Below are 18,863 nucleotides of genomic sequence, written 5' to 3'. Positions count from 1 at the left end.
AAGATAAAAAAAAATAGACTCTTGCCGGGCGTGGTGGCGCACGCCTTTAATCCCAGCACTGGGGAGGCAGAGGCAGGCGGATTTCTGAGTTCGAGGCCAGCCTGGTCTACAAAGAGAGTTCCAGGACAGCCAGGGCTATACAGAGAAACCCTGTCTCAAAAAATCAAAAAAAAAAAAAAAAAAATAGACTCTTGGGGCTGCAGCAATGGCTCAGCAGTTAAAGAGCACTGACTGCTCTTGCAGAGAAGTCAGGTTCAGTTCCCTGCGCGCGCACACACACAGACACACACACACACACACACACACAGACACGGCCGTTCACAACCATCTCTAAATCCAGTTCCAGAGGACCTATCATGTTATTCTGGCTTCTTCAGGTACCAGGCATACATATGTTGCACTTACACACACGTTAGCAAAACACATATACACATAAATAATAAGTAAATCTTTTCTTTTTAATGGCAAAGATTGGGGCTGGCAAGTAGAAGTCCTTGCTGGACAGGCCTGAGCATCCAGAGTTCGATTCCCAGAACACCGAACTCCACACACATGCCACAGCATCCACACACATAATGCACACACACAGTCATAAAAACATCAGTGGTGAAGATGGTCACTATTATGTACACTTTACCATAATTAAAAAGTCTCTCACTGCACAGCAGCAATCACATTTGGGCCGGTTTCAGGCTCCAACAAAACAAAACACTGCCATGATTTAATTTCTTAGCCCAACCCCTACCCTTCCTACCATGTTAGCACATACATTAACTCTATAGAATAGAGGTAGTCCACAGGCAGGGGAGGGCAGCCCAGATGAAAAGCTGTACAGAGAGAGGGGTCAGGAGCAGCAGAATAGGTTGAAACTTCGTTTTGAATTTATCTTTCATTCTCTTGGAAACTTCAGTAAATTAGTTTTCTGGGGCAAAAAAAAAATTCATGTTCTTAATGGTAAGACAAGTCTGGCTTAATCCATTGTTTGGGGCCAGCCATCATGATTAGAACCTGCTTTATAATCTCACCATCTATCCTGCTTCCTTATATCAGGAGACGGACAATGCTTAGCAACCTGAAGCCAAACATGCAACCTTCAAGTTGGAAAAAGTTTTGCAGCAACTCACTAAATTAAATAATACAGTCTATAACACTGTAATTTCTTTAGCTACAAGTTACCCTATTCTAAAATATCCAAATTAGAATGAGTCCTCCTCATTAGGAAACTTAAAAACACACTCTATATCAGTCTATTTACCCTAAAAAGAAAAGCCATCTTGCCTTAAACACATACCTGATGAAGCTGAAGTCCTGTTAAAAGTGTCTCCATTTGCTCCAGAAGAATATTTATCCTGTAAGAAAGAAAGTCAAGTTTCCTACTCTGAATAATAAGAACATGTCATCTATTTGTGCCTGAAACCATGAGTAGCGTATAATCATGCATATCTTGTCTCGCTCTCTGCCTCACTCCCTCTTCCCCATCTCTCATACATACAAAATATATGAGATACTTTTTCTTATAATATATGCCTATGAAAAGGTTTATGAATTTGGCGTAGTAAGAGAATAACAACAATTATGGCACTACAGTGTTAAGCCCTTGCTGACCCTACTCACTCCTCCTGTGGTGACATGATCTAATGCCACCTACACGAGATGAAGCACGATGGATCACAGAGATGTTTTAAGATCAAGCTACTGTGACCTTCTGACATACATCAGGAGAATCAGCCCGTCTAGGTAACAGTGGGCCCTAAACCCATAATGTCAGACAGTGTGTACACAGATGCCCCAGACAAAGGGATGACTTACTTTCCTGGGCAAGACAAAGGGAGATGGTGGCAAGTTTTAACACGCTACCCAAAATGACATGAAATTTAAAACATCAGCTATTTACTTCTGAAATTTCCCACTTAATATTTTTACGCCACAGTTAGCAACTTATAACTGAAACCATGAAAAGCAAAATTGCAGTTAAAGAGATTATTTTATGACTTTGCTTAATACTGCATAAGAGAGATTATTGTATGACTGCATGCAAAACACCAGTAAACAGTGAGGGTTTCTAGGTCAACAGATGTATTCTCATTAGTTATTCCAGGACACAGTAACCTAATTTGTACGTGTTACATAAATTTATCACTTAAATTAATAAACTACAGCCACAGGACAAATCTGGTAGGCTACCCATTTCTGTAAACAATTTTATTGGAATACAGCAATTCATTAATTATGATATCAATAGATATAATAGCCAAGCTGTGCCTGAGACTAAAACTTACAAAGCCTAAATCATTCGCAGACTAGTATTGTACATAAAATGTTTGCTGACTCATACTGAGAAGTTTAAACTGTTATTATGTAAATAAGCCAGAGACAATACACACTATTGTCTGCAGAGCTCAGGGTATCACAAGTACACTCAGCAATGCTGCAGAGTAGAGTAGAACACAGGACAGAGCTATCAGAAGCAGGCTCCAGGTAAAGACACTTACTTTACTGTGACTGCCACTGTGACTAGGAATGACTAACACTCAGGAAGAGGAGGAGACAGGCCAGCTTGGGCTACATAAGACGACTATCTCAAGAATGGTTTCTAAGACACTACCATTGTAAATAAGTTAACCAAAATGAGTTAGTATGTTTACACTTGTTAGGGCACAGCCTCCTGTGTTCCACCTGGCTGGCAGGATCAAAGCTGAGTTCATGTTCTACCCTGCTTCTTCAGATGTTTCATGTTCGTCTGTTAACCAGTAAAGGATAGAGAGAGGGAAGATGCTGATATCCTGTTATCTAACTAAGCCACACGTGTAAATGTGTTGCTTGTCTTCACTTAACTGACTACATACAGCTTGCCCACTCCTTTGTTCCATTATCATTCTGAAATTCCAGGCCAGAGTCCAGGAGGGGACCTGGCTACAAAAGCTAACTCAAAGACCTTGAAACCAGGTGACCCAGTTAAGGCCAAGTCACCAATGTTAACTTCCTTGCTTAACCCCTTGTTTCAAAATATGATTGGTCAATGTAATAGCCCACCCTGATCCCCTTTACTTTGTATTCCCATCCTATAAAAATGTACCATCTCCCTTCAGGGACTCGGTTCAGATCCTTTCGTTTCAAGATTCTCTCTCTGAAGTGAGTTTTCTCCGCTTGCGTCCTGAACCCACCTTTAAAGAATACTCCAGCTACCTACTGAAAACTAAATGGGTTCTGGGGCTGTTCCTCAAATCCAATGACGTGGTGAATAACCTACTGGGTCAGAATAGTCATGGTTAATTTCAATTAATCTTGAGGGACCAGTGGTTGGAGATTATCTTCAATAATCTCAAACACTCACTGTTGCTGTTTCTAGTCTTAAAAACAAACTACTGTAGGTACCTGTACATTACTGTGGCAGAATTAAACCAACCAACGGGCTTAACAGATTCAACTTGTGTTACAAAATGAATAGCTAAGTACCCAGCTAACTTTGGAAGATCCCAGCATTTCTCAGAGTTTCTCTGTGTTAAGTCAATAGGAGTGACTTTTCTCATTTCTAGCACCTATAATGGCCTTCCATCATTAGCCCACTCCTTTACTTCTTCTTGTGTAAGCTTCCTCTTAATAAAAACTTTCAGACTATACCTCTGAAATTCATGTATATAAGAACACAATACGAGTAAGTTAAAATGAAATGACCTAAACTTATAGATATTAGAGTCAAATGACTGCAATACAAAGTTACAACCTAAAGTTGGAGAGAGTTCACCCATAGTAGTTATCTTCAGCTAATACTTTTCTAAAATTTCTCTCACAAAAGACACTATGCAACTTTTAAAAGTTTTATGTAGCTCAGGAACCATCCAATTATTTTCCAAAGTTCTTACTAAGAGCAAAACCACAACAGTCACTGAAATTCCCTGTAAAACTGCTATAATAAAACAGCCCAAATTGATTGCTACCAGATACCAAAACAAGAATGATCCAACCAGCCCTATCAGTACAGGATACTGCCAGTGAAACAGAGTAAAAATCCTACTGGTTTCATGTATCTAAACCAATAAATGATGATGGTACATTCCTGCACTAGCAAACGGAACATTTTACCACTACATGATGCCTCAAGCTATGAAACTCAATATTCACATGTTTAACTTACAAATTCCAAGGCAACGTGTGAAAATAGGTACATGCTTACATTACAACAGGTAAGGACTGAGGAGTTAGGATGTGCATTCTACTGCTCTAACTCATCCATGCTTAAGTTTGATTTTTCAAAATAGTTTAAAAGGAAAATGCTTTTAACCCTTCTCGTTAGCTTAAATTGCCTTCCTTGTCTCTCCAGCTGCTGCCCCATTTCTCTGCCTCCCTTAGAACATCATCCACAGCTGCTGCCTCCCTTGCTTCCTTCAAGCTGTGCCCAGCCCAGCTTCCATTCACCTCTGACCTCAAATGCTTTGTAAAAAATGTAGCCTCTCCTCTCGGAATTGCAGTGGTGTTTGTTGTTGCTTGAGAATGTCATACATGCATATACCGAGCCTTGATCAAATCCCATCCCCATCCCTATCCCCTGCCTGTCAGATCCTCCTCTATGCTCACACCACCGTGTTTCCCTCCTCACCATATATGATTTTTACAAATTCCCTGAGCACTTACATCAAGTAAGCCTCCTTACTGAGCACAGCCAGCAGATGACAAGTAGCCTCTCAGGGGCTACATCCCTGAAAAAAACCTGACTCTCCCTCCCCTAAGAACCATCAATTGCCATCAGCTTTTTACCTAGAGGTGAGCTCCTGTCCCATATATGCTGCTAACCCTTGGAATTCATAAATATCTTATTTGAAAGAAAATCGCATAATTAAGGATTCTGATATGGTGTTATCCTAGATTATCCAGCTGAGTCTTAATTTGTCATCCTGGGTGTCATTAAGAGAGAAGTAATAGGAGAACACACACATAAGAGGACAGACATGCTGAGACTGCCTCAGATCACTAGTCAGAACCTTCAGGAAGCCATCCCTGTCCACTTGATTAAACCTACCTCAACATAACAGACTCACACGTCTCATGAGTCAGTAAGGGTACGTGCACCAAGCCTGACAGCCTGCGTGCCAGCCCCAGAGCCCACATGGTGGAAGGACAGACCCTGACTCCTGCCAGCTGTCCTCTTCTCTCCACTCCTGGGCTGCAGCATGCATGCATGACCCCACCCAAAATACACAATACATGTGATACTCAAATTGGTTTTGAAAATATTTTTAATTGAAAAGAACTATAAAAAAGTCCTTGTTAACCAAAAGAGGTGCACTTTATTTCTCATGCGATTCATTACCTTAGCCTAAGCATTCATAGCTCCCTCTACCATGCAGTTAAGTGGGTTCTCAAATGTGCTTATTCTGTCTCCTACAATGCAATGTCTTTGGTAGAAAGTATTTTATCATGTCCAACACTATTTATAGCCCACAGGATTAAGTAAAACTATGTTGAATAAATCACAGGTCGTTAATCATTTACTTTTAGAACACCTAGCTACAAACCATTTGTAGTCTCTTAAGCCACCCAAACACATCAATAGAGAAATTTCAAATATTTAACCCATAAAGATTCTCTGTAGCTACAAATAACTTTGAATGAATATATTTGTCTGAATTCTTACTGTTAACTCTGAGGTGTCATCTACCATTTTCTTATCTCATCAACTATCACTGCTACTAAAATTTCAGTTATGGAGAGATTAAATCAATTTATTTCCACTTTAATTTCAGGAACTTTTCGATCCTAAAATGTACCAAACAGGCACACAGGCCTTACACAGAAATGATTGTGTTTACAATTTCTCCCAGTCAGTTAACAAAAAGCACCACTGCACAGTAATCAAACCAAGTGTCTAAGACATTCACTCCAAGAAGCCAACAGAGTACTCATGTGGAGCAACTGTGACTCCTCAACTATGCTGCTAAGCAGTCTTTCACAATTCCACTCCCTTTGCTCTAGCCACAGGTGGTACATTCACTTCCAAATCTAGATTTGGGGAGTACTAAGAGCTATCAGAACACTACCCTAACATTTCTAAGTATATAAGCATATATTGTTATATCTTAAAGAATGCTCATTAAAAGTCTGATCACAGATACTGTTTAAGCTGGTATTAGCATAACACTATATCAAATACACTAATAAATTAAAAATGGAAATGAAAATTCAGTGGATCTAACAGCGTCTTAAAATCCTGAATGAAATACTAGATTTTCCTCCATAAAAATGATATTTCTCCTTCGCCATTGTTTGCACTTTTTACTCAAGAAAGGTCAAGAGGCCATGAACTAGATCATGTTCACTCACATCAACAAAGCCAAGCCACTAATAGTAAGCCAACAATGAGGTCAAATCTGAAGATAAAAGAAGAAACTTACTACAAACTGGCTCCATATAACGATAATAAATCATAAGGTGTAATTATCAATGTAGTATTCTCAATGTCAAGAGTCTTGGTTATGTTGCTGAAAAGTACAGATTCCAAAAAGGTGCATTTCAAAGACCTAACAGCCTGCCAATCTGATAGCCCGTAACACCTGCATTTAGAGGTTAAAGGAAGGGGGAGGGGAGGGGAGGGGAGGGGAGGGGAGGGGAGGGGAGGGGAGGGGAGGGGAGGGAGAGAGAAAGAGAATCGAAGGGAAAGGAAGAGGAAGAGGAAGCAAGGTATGAAATTTTAACTTCCACCCAACTTCAGAAACCCAGTGCAAAAAAAATATGCACAACACACTCCACAGTGTTTAACAATAAAAAATCTTGAAGAAAAGAAAAACAGACAGATCCTTTCAAAGTACAAGCAGAGCAGAGTCTGCATCAGTTAATTAGATTTTTATTGTACAAATCTATTAAGAACTAGAAGGAACAACAAGCCATTAAATGTCTTCTGAGCATATGGAGCAACAGTCCCACTTTTGGAAAAAAATTCCAAATTAAACCAGCTATAGATATAAATAATAATATAAGAACAAAAAGCTACCATTATCTTAAAACACCCAAAGAAAATCACATATTGTAGTACATTCTTTTGCAAAATACAATGCTGTAAAAAATATTAATAAATTCATAATTAGTAAAGTTAAAAAATCAAAATTGTTATAACTATCACTAAAACTATGTACATTTTTTGAAGAGTAAATACTAAAAATCTAGCGGGAGAGCAAGACTTTTAGGTAATTTGTCTTCCAAAAGATTTATTTTTATGATGTAAAGAGAACCATTAACAGATAACATATATTAAAGGTGCTAGACCTAAAATAGATTCCAAGCCAAGAAATATTACCCAGTCAGATTATTATTTGAGGTATTTGAATTCAAAGCCCACATATCAATCAACTCCAATTAAATCAAAACACTGAATGTTTTATGTTGGTATAAAATAAGCGCTTCCACAAGAACATCACTTGGAATCAGAACTGACGTCCGCATAAAATGGGAATTCTGAGTGTGAGGGAACTTCTGCAAAACACAGTAGCTTATAAAATACATTCCATTAAAAGATGAAACCCCAAAGCTCCTTCTTGAGTTATAATTTTAACTCCCCAAAGGCCGTTCAGCAAATCTAATCTACTATTTTATAGTCTAGTATATTCTCATTGAGCCCCTTATGTAAAATTACTTTTCAGAATTCAAAGTACCACCCAAAATCAAATCACTACTTTCAATATTTTCTATTTACAAGTTATCTGCCAAGACTTTCAAACACAATTGTACAAATCTGTGTTCGCCTCTAAGTCTCAAATCATTGAGATTTGAATTACACAGCTTTTGCTTGTTACTATCACATTACAACTGGAAGCCCAGCCTGCCTTTCTCATTCCCCATAAAAGATAGGTAAAAAAAAAATCACATGCAGATAAACACTGAAACAGGCTATAAACATTTACAACTTCCTCGCCAGTTTATTAACTGATACAAATCCACACCTTTTAATAACTCGGTAAGTTTTATTACCTTCTCAAATACAGGAACATAGGAAGACACATGAGGTTTGAGTATTTCTGCCTCCCAATCTTCATCTCCCATGATAGCTTCAGGTTCCTTAAAATAAAAAAAAAACAAGAAGAAGAAGAAAAGATACTTTTGACCATGCACACATCAGAATTGCTATCTTTCAACTATGGGGCTGTACTCTAGGTCAAAGACATAGTAAATGAAGTAGTAGGGTTTGCGACCACAATATATATATATATATATATATATATATATATATATATAATCTTTTTGTCCCTTCTATGGGGCTGTACTCTAGCAACCCCATAGTAAATGAAGCAGTAGGGTTTGCGACCACCACATTATATGTATGTATGTATGTGTGTGTATATATATATATATATATATTCTTTTTGTCCCTTCTCACCACGTGCAACTACTAAACTAACTCCCCCCGCCTCCCCAAAGCCTTTACCGTCTTGCCTAAGGGTGATCTTTATAGCCAGCACTTTTATCTTTCATAGGCTTGGTGAATCAAGCAATTCAAGCAATCCCCACATTCCCAGGGGTGCCAATTTGCCCCCCAAAATCTGTTGGTTCTGCCCGAAAGGATTCCCAAATGGCTTCGTGCGTATGAGGTGGACGGGTAGTTTCTGAAATAATATTCAAGTTTATTTCCCACTGTGGCCGCGCCATGGTACACAGGATGTTGTTTGTTGGTAGACAGGATGTTGAGGCCTTGGAGACTTAAGGGGGTAAAATTGTCCAGAGCTGGGCCCCCCAATTCCTTCGCCGTAGGGCCAAGCGCTTCCCGAGCACCGCCAACACCGTTTCTTCGGAGAAATGGCCGCCCCGGCGCTGAGCTGCAGGTTTCCCTGGGCCTCCCTCCCGTGCAGGCCTCAAGCCTTCACACCCGCTCTGCGCTGCGCTCCGCTCCGCACGACGCCACGGGGCGGCGGCGGGAAGGCCCCAGCGGGCCGACCTCAAGGCCCACCACCCCGGCAGGCCCACGGGCGCAGCCTCCGGCCGGCCGGCGTCTGCCCACAAGGCCAGCGGGGCCCGGCGAGGGCGGCCAGGGCCAGGCTTGGAAGGCAGACGAGGCCGCCGGCCCACTCACCTCTCCGCTCCAGGCTCCCCGGGCTCCTCGCGGCCCGCCGACGCGGCTTAAACGGCTGCACGTGCGGGCGGACGCCGGGACGCCGACTGCGTCATTGGCGCGGGGACAACAAATAGCACCAGGCGACCGGGCCCGCCAGCCAATCAGCGGCCGCGGCGCGCGGCTTCCCGCCCCATGGACCGACGGCCTGCGCGTTCTCCGCCTTTGTTGAGGCCGAGGCCGAGGCAGGGAGGCCTCTTGGCTCCACGGCCTGGGAGGCCTGTGGGAGTGAGCTGATCCCCGGGGCTGCCACGCACTCCATCCTGTTTCTCTCTCCAAGGGCCCATCCATTCCATTGTGTTCATTCAAAAGTTAGAAAAATATATAAATAAATAAACATTAAAATCTGGGGCTCGGGGAGGCAGAGGCAGGCAAATCTCTGGGTGGAGGCCAGCCTGGTCTACAGAGCAAACTTCAGGACAGTCAGGGCTACACAGAGAAACCCTGTCTGGGGAAAAACCAAAGGTGTGGAACATCTAATTGCTTTCTCTCCCAGCCATTCAAGCCTTCTCTTGACCTCCCAAAGTGCCAGGCTTGGCCATTCTGCGTCTAAACATCTGAAGTGCTCTCTTTGTATCTGAGAAATGTACTTCACTCCTCTACTAAAACTAACTAGAAGCTATGCTTCTCTTCTTCATAAAAAGGGCAAGGATGAGACTCCATCTTGAAGTTGTCAAGAAAGCCAGTCTGTAAAAAGAAAACCGAAGAGAGGAAAAATTGGCCAGTTTGCCAAGGCCTGGATTTGTGGTATAGCTGCTTACAGTCCTGATGGCACTGGCCAGTTCAGCTCATTAACTAGATGTTCACATTCTGCCTGCTCCTCACCTCTTTCAGAAGGAAAATTCCATCCGTGGTTTTCCAAGTACCCACCAAAGGGATAACAATCAAATATATGTAAAGCTTGTTCTTGTTTTTAATTTTCATTTCCACCGCTTGCCTTTCCCTGAATTTTTGAAGATATCTAGATAGATATCTCAGTCTGGAACTTAAAGATGAGGAACTCCAGCTTTCTAGAGCCACCTTTCTGTTTCAGCACCAAAAATACAGTGAGCACTATAGTCTCCCAGGCTATTAAGGTGAATTGCTTTTAAAAGTCACATTTAACAAAGGCCAAAACACAATATACTTTAACAGAACTGTCATTTAAAATGTGGACAAGCTTCCTAAAATGAACCTATTTTAAAACATTCTTTGCTGTGCATTTTTGGAGTGAACAGGTAGGTTCACTTGCTAGGTCCAGTGGCCCATTCCTGTAGCCATTACTTGGAAGATATAGGCAGGATGATCAGGAGCTCAGTGCATAGCTAATTCAAGGTCAACCTATGAAACATAACACTTAGGCTCAAAAGCCAAAACTAAATAATAATAAAGCAAAGGCAGGTGACATGTACCTGGCCACCTGAGGACTTGAGTTTGATTCCTGAGATCCGCGTAAGGGAAGAAAAGAACTGACTTTCACAACTTGTCCACTGACACACACACACACACCCTGTCTCTGTCTTACACACACACACTCATGTTCTGATTTAACAAACACACACACACACACCACAGAATAAATAAATGTAATAATAACATTTAAAAAAAACACTAAAAGGTTGAAGCTTTTGAATGGAGAGGACATCACTAGAATCTGGCTGAGAATTCAGCTTTGAGTGCAGGGCAGGGGGGAGAACAACAATAGTGTCTGAGGTATGTTACCACAATTGTTTCCAAATATAAAGAGAAAATGGGAACTATGCAATAGGAAATCTAGCAAACACTTAATTACATGACGAGTTCACAGCTCTCTTCTTGTTACCTATTACTATTGTCTCAGTCAGGGTTTCTATTCCAGGACAAAACATCATGACCACTAAGCAAATTGGGGAGGAAAGGGTTTATTCAGCTTACACTTTCCACATTGCTATTAATCACCAAAGGAAGTCAGGACTGGAACTCAAGCAGGTCAGGAAGCAGGAGTTGATTCTGAGGCCATGGAGGGATGTTACTTACTGGCTTGCTCCCTTCCCCTGGCTCACCTTGCTCAGCCTGCTCTCTTGTAGAACCAAGACTACCAGCCCAGAGTTGCACCACCCACAAGGGGCCTTCCCCGCTTGATCACTAATTGAGAAAATGCCTTCCAGTTGGATCTCGTGGAGGCATTTCCTCAACTGAAGCTCCTTTCTCTGTGATAACTCCAGTTTGACCCAAATTAGCCAGTACAACTATATAACAAACTATTGCAAAATGTGTTGACTTACAAAAAATTCTATCTCACGGATTGAGAGGGCTCAGGAGACCATCTCATACAATTCCATTCAAGTGCTAACTAGAACTTGAATTATCTGACAGTTTGCTATCAACTTTTTTTCTTTTTTGGCATTGCCAGAGTTTGAACCTAGGTACTTGAGTGTGCCAGGAAAGCTCTGTACCACTGAGTTTATCCCCAACCTCCAATACCAGTTTGTTTAAACATCCAAGGTGACTTCTCTACTCTGGCATCTAGTGGCTAGGATGGCCAGAACAATTGAATACTTTCTTTACAAGAGGCCGGCTTAAGCTTTGAAGGTTGTTGGACAATCTCAGTCAGACTCTGTAAGGATGTTGCATTTCAACTGGACAGACTTGTCAGGGACATCGCTCCAAAGGACCAGGGTAATGGTTGCAAGGCTTCTTGAATTCTAGCATAAGAAGTTAAACAATTATATTTGCAACTTTCAACTAATCAGTTACCAGAAAGTCACAAGGCCAGGCCAGATTCATGGAGATGGATCTGCATAACGTGAAAACTGGAGATTCAGTTTACTGCAGAACCTGGAACCTGACTGTGGTTGATCATAACGTAGTTGCATCAATTAACTCCTTTGGTGTTCTCAAGTCCCGTCCATATCCCCACTCACCTACTTACCCTTTCACTGTTGCTCCAAAGTTACCATGAGTACATTTCTTCCTCTTAATTCTTTTTCTCTTCTGTGCATTTTCAAATGGCCTATCTTTGAATTCACTCATTCTCTCTTCTGCTTGATTTACTCTATCATCAATGCTTCCCTAATGCAATTTTGTTTTGTTTAGTATACCTTCATTATAAAGGATTTCAACTTTTTAAAAATTGCCCCCATGTCTCAGTCAATTATATCTACTAAAGTATTGATTTATTTCTATATTTTCTATTGGAATTCAGTAAGTTTCCTTAAACCTTGTTCGTTTATTTGCTTTTAATTATCTGTGGAAGTTTGAATGAGAAATGATCCCCATTGACCCAGGCATTTGAACATTTAGTTCTCAGTTGGTTGTGATGATCAGGGAAGCTTGGGGAATGCAGTCCTCCTGGAGACAGCGTTATCAGTAGGGCAGCCTTTGCTAGTGTATAGCCTCACACCACTTCCAGCTCACACTTGCTGTTTTGTGCCTTCAGTGGCGGATGTGAGCTCTCAGCTTGCTGCCCCAGCATCATACCTGTTGCTGGCTTCCATGAGTCCCTGCCATGATGGAGTCTTATCACTCTGAAAACACAGCCAGGATAAATTCCTTCTCCTATAAGTCAGGCTTTAGTCATGGTATTTTATCACAACAACGGAAAAGTAACTAATACAGTACACATATGAGCATCCACCTACACTGGTTACTATCTTGACAGTTTCTGGCATTTTATATTTATACTGTCAGATGAGGTCATAGTTCCTTAAACATCCTTGGTTCTTATTGATGTGTGATGTCATTCGAGGACAAAGGATTAGGTATTTATTCTGGTCTTCATAATATGGCTTGTTTTGGTTTTGTTTGTTTTCAGAAATTGAAAAAAAAAGAATGCTTCTCTCTCTCTCTCTCTCTCTCTCTCTCTCTCTCTCTCTCTCTCTCTCTCTCTCTCTCTCTCTCTCTCTCTCTCTGCCTATAGTTTCTAACACTAGATAGCACCAAAATTCAGGTTACCTGTGGCAGAGTTAGGAGGCGATCCAAGCTTAGGTTTCTCCTAAATCCTCAGCGGGTGGGTTTTTCAAGACTCAATTAGGGAGCTTTTTATAAAGGGTAGTTCATCCACACAAGCCTCTGTCCGGGGCTTGCATAGACCTCCAGGTGCCTTCCAAAGCCAACTGTCTCTGGTTGTGAACTGTAGAATCACCAGAGGGTCCAGCCCTGGTTCCTACTCCAGAACTGTGGCTCTGAATGTCACAATGCTGAGCCCACAGTCAGTGCTGTGGCAGTAAGGCAAACTGAGACAAGTTCCTCATGGTGCAGAGCATAACTGTGACAGATGTCAAGGTCTTGAGTTCCATCCGTGAACACTGGTCCAGGATAGTTGTGCTGCTACAGGTTGGGAACGGGTGGTAGCAACGGTCCCTCAGAGACTAGTACTAAGGCTGGCCCTGAGCTGCAAGGCAGAGTCCTTGCTTTCATGCTGTGCCATCCAGTAGGTGGAGTTTTGCTTTCCATTCTAAAAGCTTCAGTTGTCAGGAAGATTCCTAACTGCAGTGTTGGCCATCTATCACAGGTCCAGCAGCAGCATCTGCAGGTACAGGGCCACGGGATGCATAGGGTTCCACCCAGAACTGACATCACGGTGATAAATTCTTACTGCTTCAAGTCTGTGGTCAGGATTTAATTCCTTCTCCATCCCCAAAGTGGAGGTATCATTCTCCATGAAGCTTGGAATTGTGGGAGGGGCAATCTGGGCCTTGGCATCTTTTCAGTGAGTCTTTTCCTGTTACAGTAAAATCAGAACACTGTGATGTTTGTTTTTTCCACCTTACTTCTTTAGCTCTTTTGAAGGTAGTGTGGTGCATGCAACTCTGCCAGGGGTGTCCAACCTTATGACACTATGACCTGATGCTGTTATCTACAAATGTGTTGGGCCTCACATAAGCTATTATGGGATGCATGGTACCCTAGGGCCTTAGGCTAGGCTAGACACACCAGTTAGTGCATCAGTAGGGAGGTAGGTAACCGGCGTGTGATCTTACCTAGCTACCTCCTTAAAGAGGACAACATTTAAACACACTGGGCCAACATTATACCACAAAGCAAAGACCTCCAAGAACCATGTGCTGGTTGATGTATCACAGTGGGAAATACAAAACGCTACATGTAGAGGCTTGATTTCAAACTCAACTTCAGCTTTAATCAAATTCTTAGACTTAACTCCCAGTTCATGGCAAATAGAAGAAACAGAAGATGTTATGTTTCAGCACAGATGCAGTGACAACAAAATACAAAATGCAGGAAATGTTGCTGGGAAAAAAATGTCTCAGGAGAGAAGAGACAAATCAAACACGTGTGGGTCCAGAGTCTTACCAGCTATAAAGTTTATGATACAAAGCAAGAAACTGGGCCAGGCATGGTGGCACATGTCCTTAATCTAGCACTCAGGAGGCAGAGGTAGGCAGAGCTCTATGAGTTTGAGACCAGTCTTGTCTACAAAGCATGTTCTAGGCCAGTTCGGAGTTACATAGTGAGAACCTATCTCAAAAACAAAAATTGAGATATTTATTTTGAGTGTGTGTGAAGGCATGCTTTTTTATGTGGGAGCGTGTGTGTATGTTTATATGCATGGAAGCCTGGAACATCCTCGGTGTCCTTCCTTGGGAACCATCCATCTCATTTTCTGAGGCAAGGCCTCTCATTGATCAGCTGGCTAGCCTTGGCCAGCCATGAGCCCTGGGGCTTCACCTGTTTCTGTATCTCCAGCATTGGTATCACCAGCACATGCCATCATGAGTCTGGGCTTTTTCTTATGATGTGGTTTTGGGGGATTAAATGCAAGTCTCTGTGCTTTGGGGGGAAGCACTTTTCCAACTGAGCTATCTCCACAGCTTCGGGAGATATATTAACTGACTAGATACTAAACAATGTTAAGCGAATATTCATGTTTTAGGTATGCTGATAGGGAGGTTATGACTTTTTAAAGCAGTCTCTGTATTTTAGATATACCAAGATGTGGTTATAGAGGACATGAGACCTGGTTCTTTATTGATTGTTTGTTTTTGTTTTTGTTTTTTTTTTTTTTTTATGAGTAATGGAAACATAGAGGTTCCCTATACTTTCTACATCTGTATATAGCTAAACTTTCCACTAAAACAGATGAAAAAACTAGGCCCGGTGATTCAGGTTCTACTGCTGCTGCTGCTGCTGCTGCTGCTGCTGCTGCTGCTGCTGCTGCTGCTGCTGCTACTGCTGTTGCTACTGCTACTACAAGCATTTAGGTGGCAAAAGGGTCACAAGTTCAAGGCCATCCTGGGTCACAGGGCAAGTTCTGGGTCAATGTGGGATACAGAGACCGTAACTAAGAATTAAATAAAAATAAAAACCAAACAGTCATGAAGAATTGTCCTCTCCTCCCTGGCTTTTCCTGGCCGTTCTTGTCTACTGCTCTGACCAATTCATTCTGAATCTTTTCTTTTGAGGCCTCCTTCTCTACTTAATCATTAAATGTTAGTGTGTGTTGTGTGTAGGGCATTTTCTTTATTACTGATTGATGTAGGTGGGCCCAGCCCATTGTGGGTGGTACCATCCCTGGGCTGGTGGTACTGGGTTATGTAAGAAAACAGGTTACACAAGTCATGGGGAGCAGGCCAGTTAGCAGTACATCATGGCCTCTACACCAGCTCCTGCCTACAGGTTCCTGCCCTGTTTGAGTTCCTGTTCTGACTTCCTTTGCTGATGAAAACTGATATACCCAAATAAACTCTTTCCTCCCTGACTTTGCTTTTTTTTTTTTTTCAGCAATAGAAACTCAAACTAAGTGTGTCTTAGAATTTGTTCTCAATTGTTGATCTATCTGTATCTTGAGTAATTTTTAAATCTTAGTCTATAGTACATGAATGTATTATTAAGGATTTCTTAGTGGGAAACCTGGCACAGTACTAGTCTGTTTATTTCTTGTTTGAACTGAGACCTTGTGCCTGTAGGTATGACTATGTGTTCAAATATTTGGACAAGCACTGCCCTGTGAGCCAAGAAACCATGAAACCAAGGTTTTGCCCATAAAACCAAGGTAAAACCTTGTATGAAACTTTCAAGAACATACTAGGCAGTTACAATTTCTTGAAAAGGTCTCTTCTCCCTTTGGTGCCAGTGACCTTCATCAAGAATGTAGACTGCCATATTTAAGGTCACCACTACCTGAAAGTGGGAGTTGACCAGTGCCGCCTTATCAAATTCAGCAATTTTGTTACTGTGGTTTTAAGTATCTCTCCAGCAGTTGTAAGGTGCTTATTCATTTTGCTCTTTCCAATCTTGACTAAAACTGTTTTCTCAGACTGGAATTCAGGGAAAAAAAAAGAAAGAAAAAAGAAAATTTTCCTATTACAGAGACTTACAAAATCATGTATCATTCATTTTCAAATGCAGATGCAGATGTATAGCCAGATGCAGTTGTAAGCCTTTTGGAACAAGAACACTGTCAACAAAATAACTTGTATTTCCCTAAAAGGTACCATTCACTACTACTTGCAATTTTAAGCCCTCAGTATCAGAGTGGATATTTAGAGGAGTTTAAGAGCAGAGTTTGGAAGACCTTGGTTTGAATTCCAGATATTTTGCCACTTGAAAGTCTGTCTAGCCTTGCCATGTCACAACTTTTCTAAGACTGTTTCATTATTGGTAAAAATAGGTAAAGCATGAAGTTTCCAAAGACTTTAAAAAACGATAAATGTAAAATTCTTGGAATTCATTACTATTTGATAAGTTTAGGTCTTAGGGTCTTGATCACATTATAGCACATTGCTTTTGAATGTTAGCTTTCTTTATAGAGCCCTGGTTTAGGACATGCCATATCAGTCTTATCTTACCATGAGATGACTTCATTACCAACATACATTGATTTTTTTAGGTTCATCGTATGTTTATTTGAGTCGATTTGGGGAAAACTTGAGGGGAGTCAATATTCTCTGAAAGTCTCTTTTTAGTCTAGAATCCAATTTGTTAACAGAGGGGGGAGGGCAGGGGGTTGGAGCAGGGCTCCGGAGAGTGAGACCCAGACCTGGTATTGGTGACATTCCTTAATATCACCACTCAGGAGGCAGAGGCAGAAGCAGGCAGTTCTTTTGAGTTTGAAGCTAACCTGGTCTACAGAGTGAGTTCCAGGACAGACAGGGACACACAGAGAAACTGTCTCGAATAACAAAACAAAAAACAAACCAAAACAAACACAAAACAAGAAGACCACAGGAGGAAAATCAATGCTCATTAACAGCTCCCCCATTCCACCCCAATCCAGCTTCCCTCAGGATCCAAGGGCGTGACCGAAGAACATAACAGGAGCCAGGAAAGCCTGAGAAAAACGTCACCAGGAACGTCAGGCACATCATCTTGTTCTCACGTGGCCTGTGATGCTGTAAAGCACCTAAAGAGATCTCTTCTTTTTCTCTCTTCCTAGGTAGTTCGGGAGGAGAAGACGACCCAGCCGGTCAGAGGTTCGAGCACCTGCTCGGCGACCCCGCCTCCGGAGGTGGAGGGCGGGGCTCTTAGGTAGGCTGGCCGGCTGCTGCAGAGCCCTCTGGGAGTTGTAGTTCCAGATGGCGGCGCTTTCACAGAAGCCGTGGACTGTGTTTTCCTAGGACTCCATCCCCCGCCATCCCCCGCGGCCTAAGCCGCTGCCTCTTCCTGTTTAGAGGACTATTCTCTCTAAGCCGCTGCCTACTGAGAGGTCTGTGAAAGGGTCTTCGCCTCCTGCTCTGGCTTTCCGACGTAGAGGGATTGGCCTGCTGAGGTAGACACGTTCTCGCTCCTGGCAAACTCACCCTGGGACAGACCAAGCGGGAGCCCAGGCGAGGAAGGAAGGGCTGAGTTTGCAGCCAATGGGCTGTCAGCACGGAGGGGTCTTTTGGGATGCCAGGAGAGCCAAGCCCCGGGCTAGGGACACTGCTCCAGACTGGCGCAGGTCCCTCGAATGGGTCAAGTGCGGGGAGTCCGCGGGAGCTGAGAAAGTCTGGGTCTGCTGGAGCCTCTGGGAAAAGGCAGGAAGGGTTACAGCAGATGAACACCCGAAGCCGGGGTGAGAGGACTGTTGGGATTATTGCAGGGATAGAGAAAGATCTAGAGAGGGGAATTGGGAGCGGAAGCCCCTGCTGTGCCTACCACACTGGTGGTAAGGGTATGACTCACTTGTGCTGGGACAGGTGCTGGAGATGCAACCCAGGGCTGGGCAGTGAAGTCGCTCTACCACCAAGCTACTTCCCCAGCCCATGAGTGACTGACTGCTCTAATTGTGGGTGGCAATGCTGTGTTGGCTGTCTTGAAATACTGGAGTTGTGAGGCAGCTAGTCAAACGTTTTCTCCTCGGTTTATAAATCAGGAAAGGACCTACACAGAATTGAAGACATCCGCTTATCATCAGTCACTTATTAGCCAACTTGTCCAAAACCTAATTGTAAGGATCCCTTAGCCGTGCCTCATCTATTGTTGAGGTCACTCTCTGTTTTCCTATTCCATGCCTTCAAATATAACAAAGAAGTGGCATGCGGAGTACCAGACAAAAGTTTTTGTTTGTTCGCTATTTATTTGGGGTTTTGTTATTTGTTTTCAACAGAACTTTTCAGTAGGTCAAAAGACACTTGTAAATTAAAGAGAAACCTGTATACCTTGTAAACAAGTACAACCAGATAGGCATGGGGCAAGCCTGTAAGCCCAGGACTTAGAAAGGTGAGGCAGGGGAATGGATGGTCTCCAGTTTAAATAGTGAGACTTCAAATCTGAAATCCAGGGCTAGAGAAATGGCTGGTCTCTAAAGTGCTGACCTTGCAAGCATGAAGACCCAGCGTGTGTATGGGTCGTTGCACCTTTGTAAAAAAAA

The 18,863-nt window shown here is 42.4% G+C and overlaps 2 protein-coding genes across 7 annotated transcripts in view; one reads left to right on the top strand and one right to left on the bottom strand.

Annotated features, from left to right (window-relative positions):
* Positions 1-9,110, bottom strand: part of Ddx4 (DEAD-box helicase 4) — a 52,728-nt gene extending 43,618 nt beyond the window's left edge. For all 4 annotated transcript variants that reach the window (XM_021180692.2, XM_021180694.2, XM_021180695.2 and 1 more), the window contains exons 1-3: positions 9,056-9,110; positions 7,960-8,046; positions 1,292-1,349 (exon numbers count right to left, since the gene is read on the bottom strand). In XM_021180692.2, the coding sequence (XP_021036351.1) occupies positions 1,292-1,349; positions 7,960-8,031 (130 nt within the window). In that variant the 5' untranslated portion in view covers positions 8,032-8,046; positions 9,056-9,110. The remainder of the gene's footprint in view (positions 1-1,291; positions 1,350-7,959; positions 8,047-9,055) is intronic.
* An 8,513-nt stretch (positions 9,111-17,623) lies between these two features.
* Positions 17,624-18,863, top strand: part of Slc38a9 (solute carrier family 38 member 9) — an 83,297-nt gene continuing 82,057 nt past the window's right edge. The window contains exon 1 of one of the 3 annotated variants that reach the window (XM_085830816.1): positions 17,624-17,780. The gene's annotated coding sequence lies outside the window, so the exon portion shown is untranslated. The remainder of the gene's footprint in view (positions 17,781-18,863) is intronic. The other 2 variants (XM_021180274.3, XM_029468391.2) reach the window with 2 other exon arrangements.

The sequence above is a fragment of the Mus caroli genome, unplaced genomic scaffold, assembly GCF_978045245.1.
Source record: "Mus caroli unplaced genomic scaffold, Mus_caroli_1 scaffold_15, whole genome shotgun sequence".
Lineage (NCBI taxonomy): Eukaryota > Metazoa > Chordata > Mammalia > Rodentia > Muridae > Mus > Mus caroli.
This window is presented reverse-complemented; position numbering and strand designations above follow the sequence as displayed.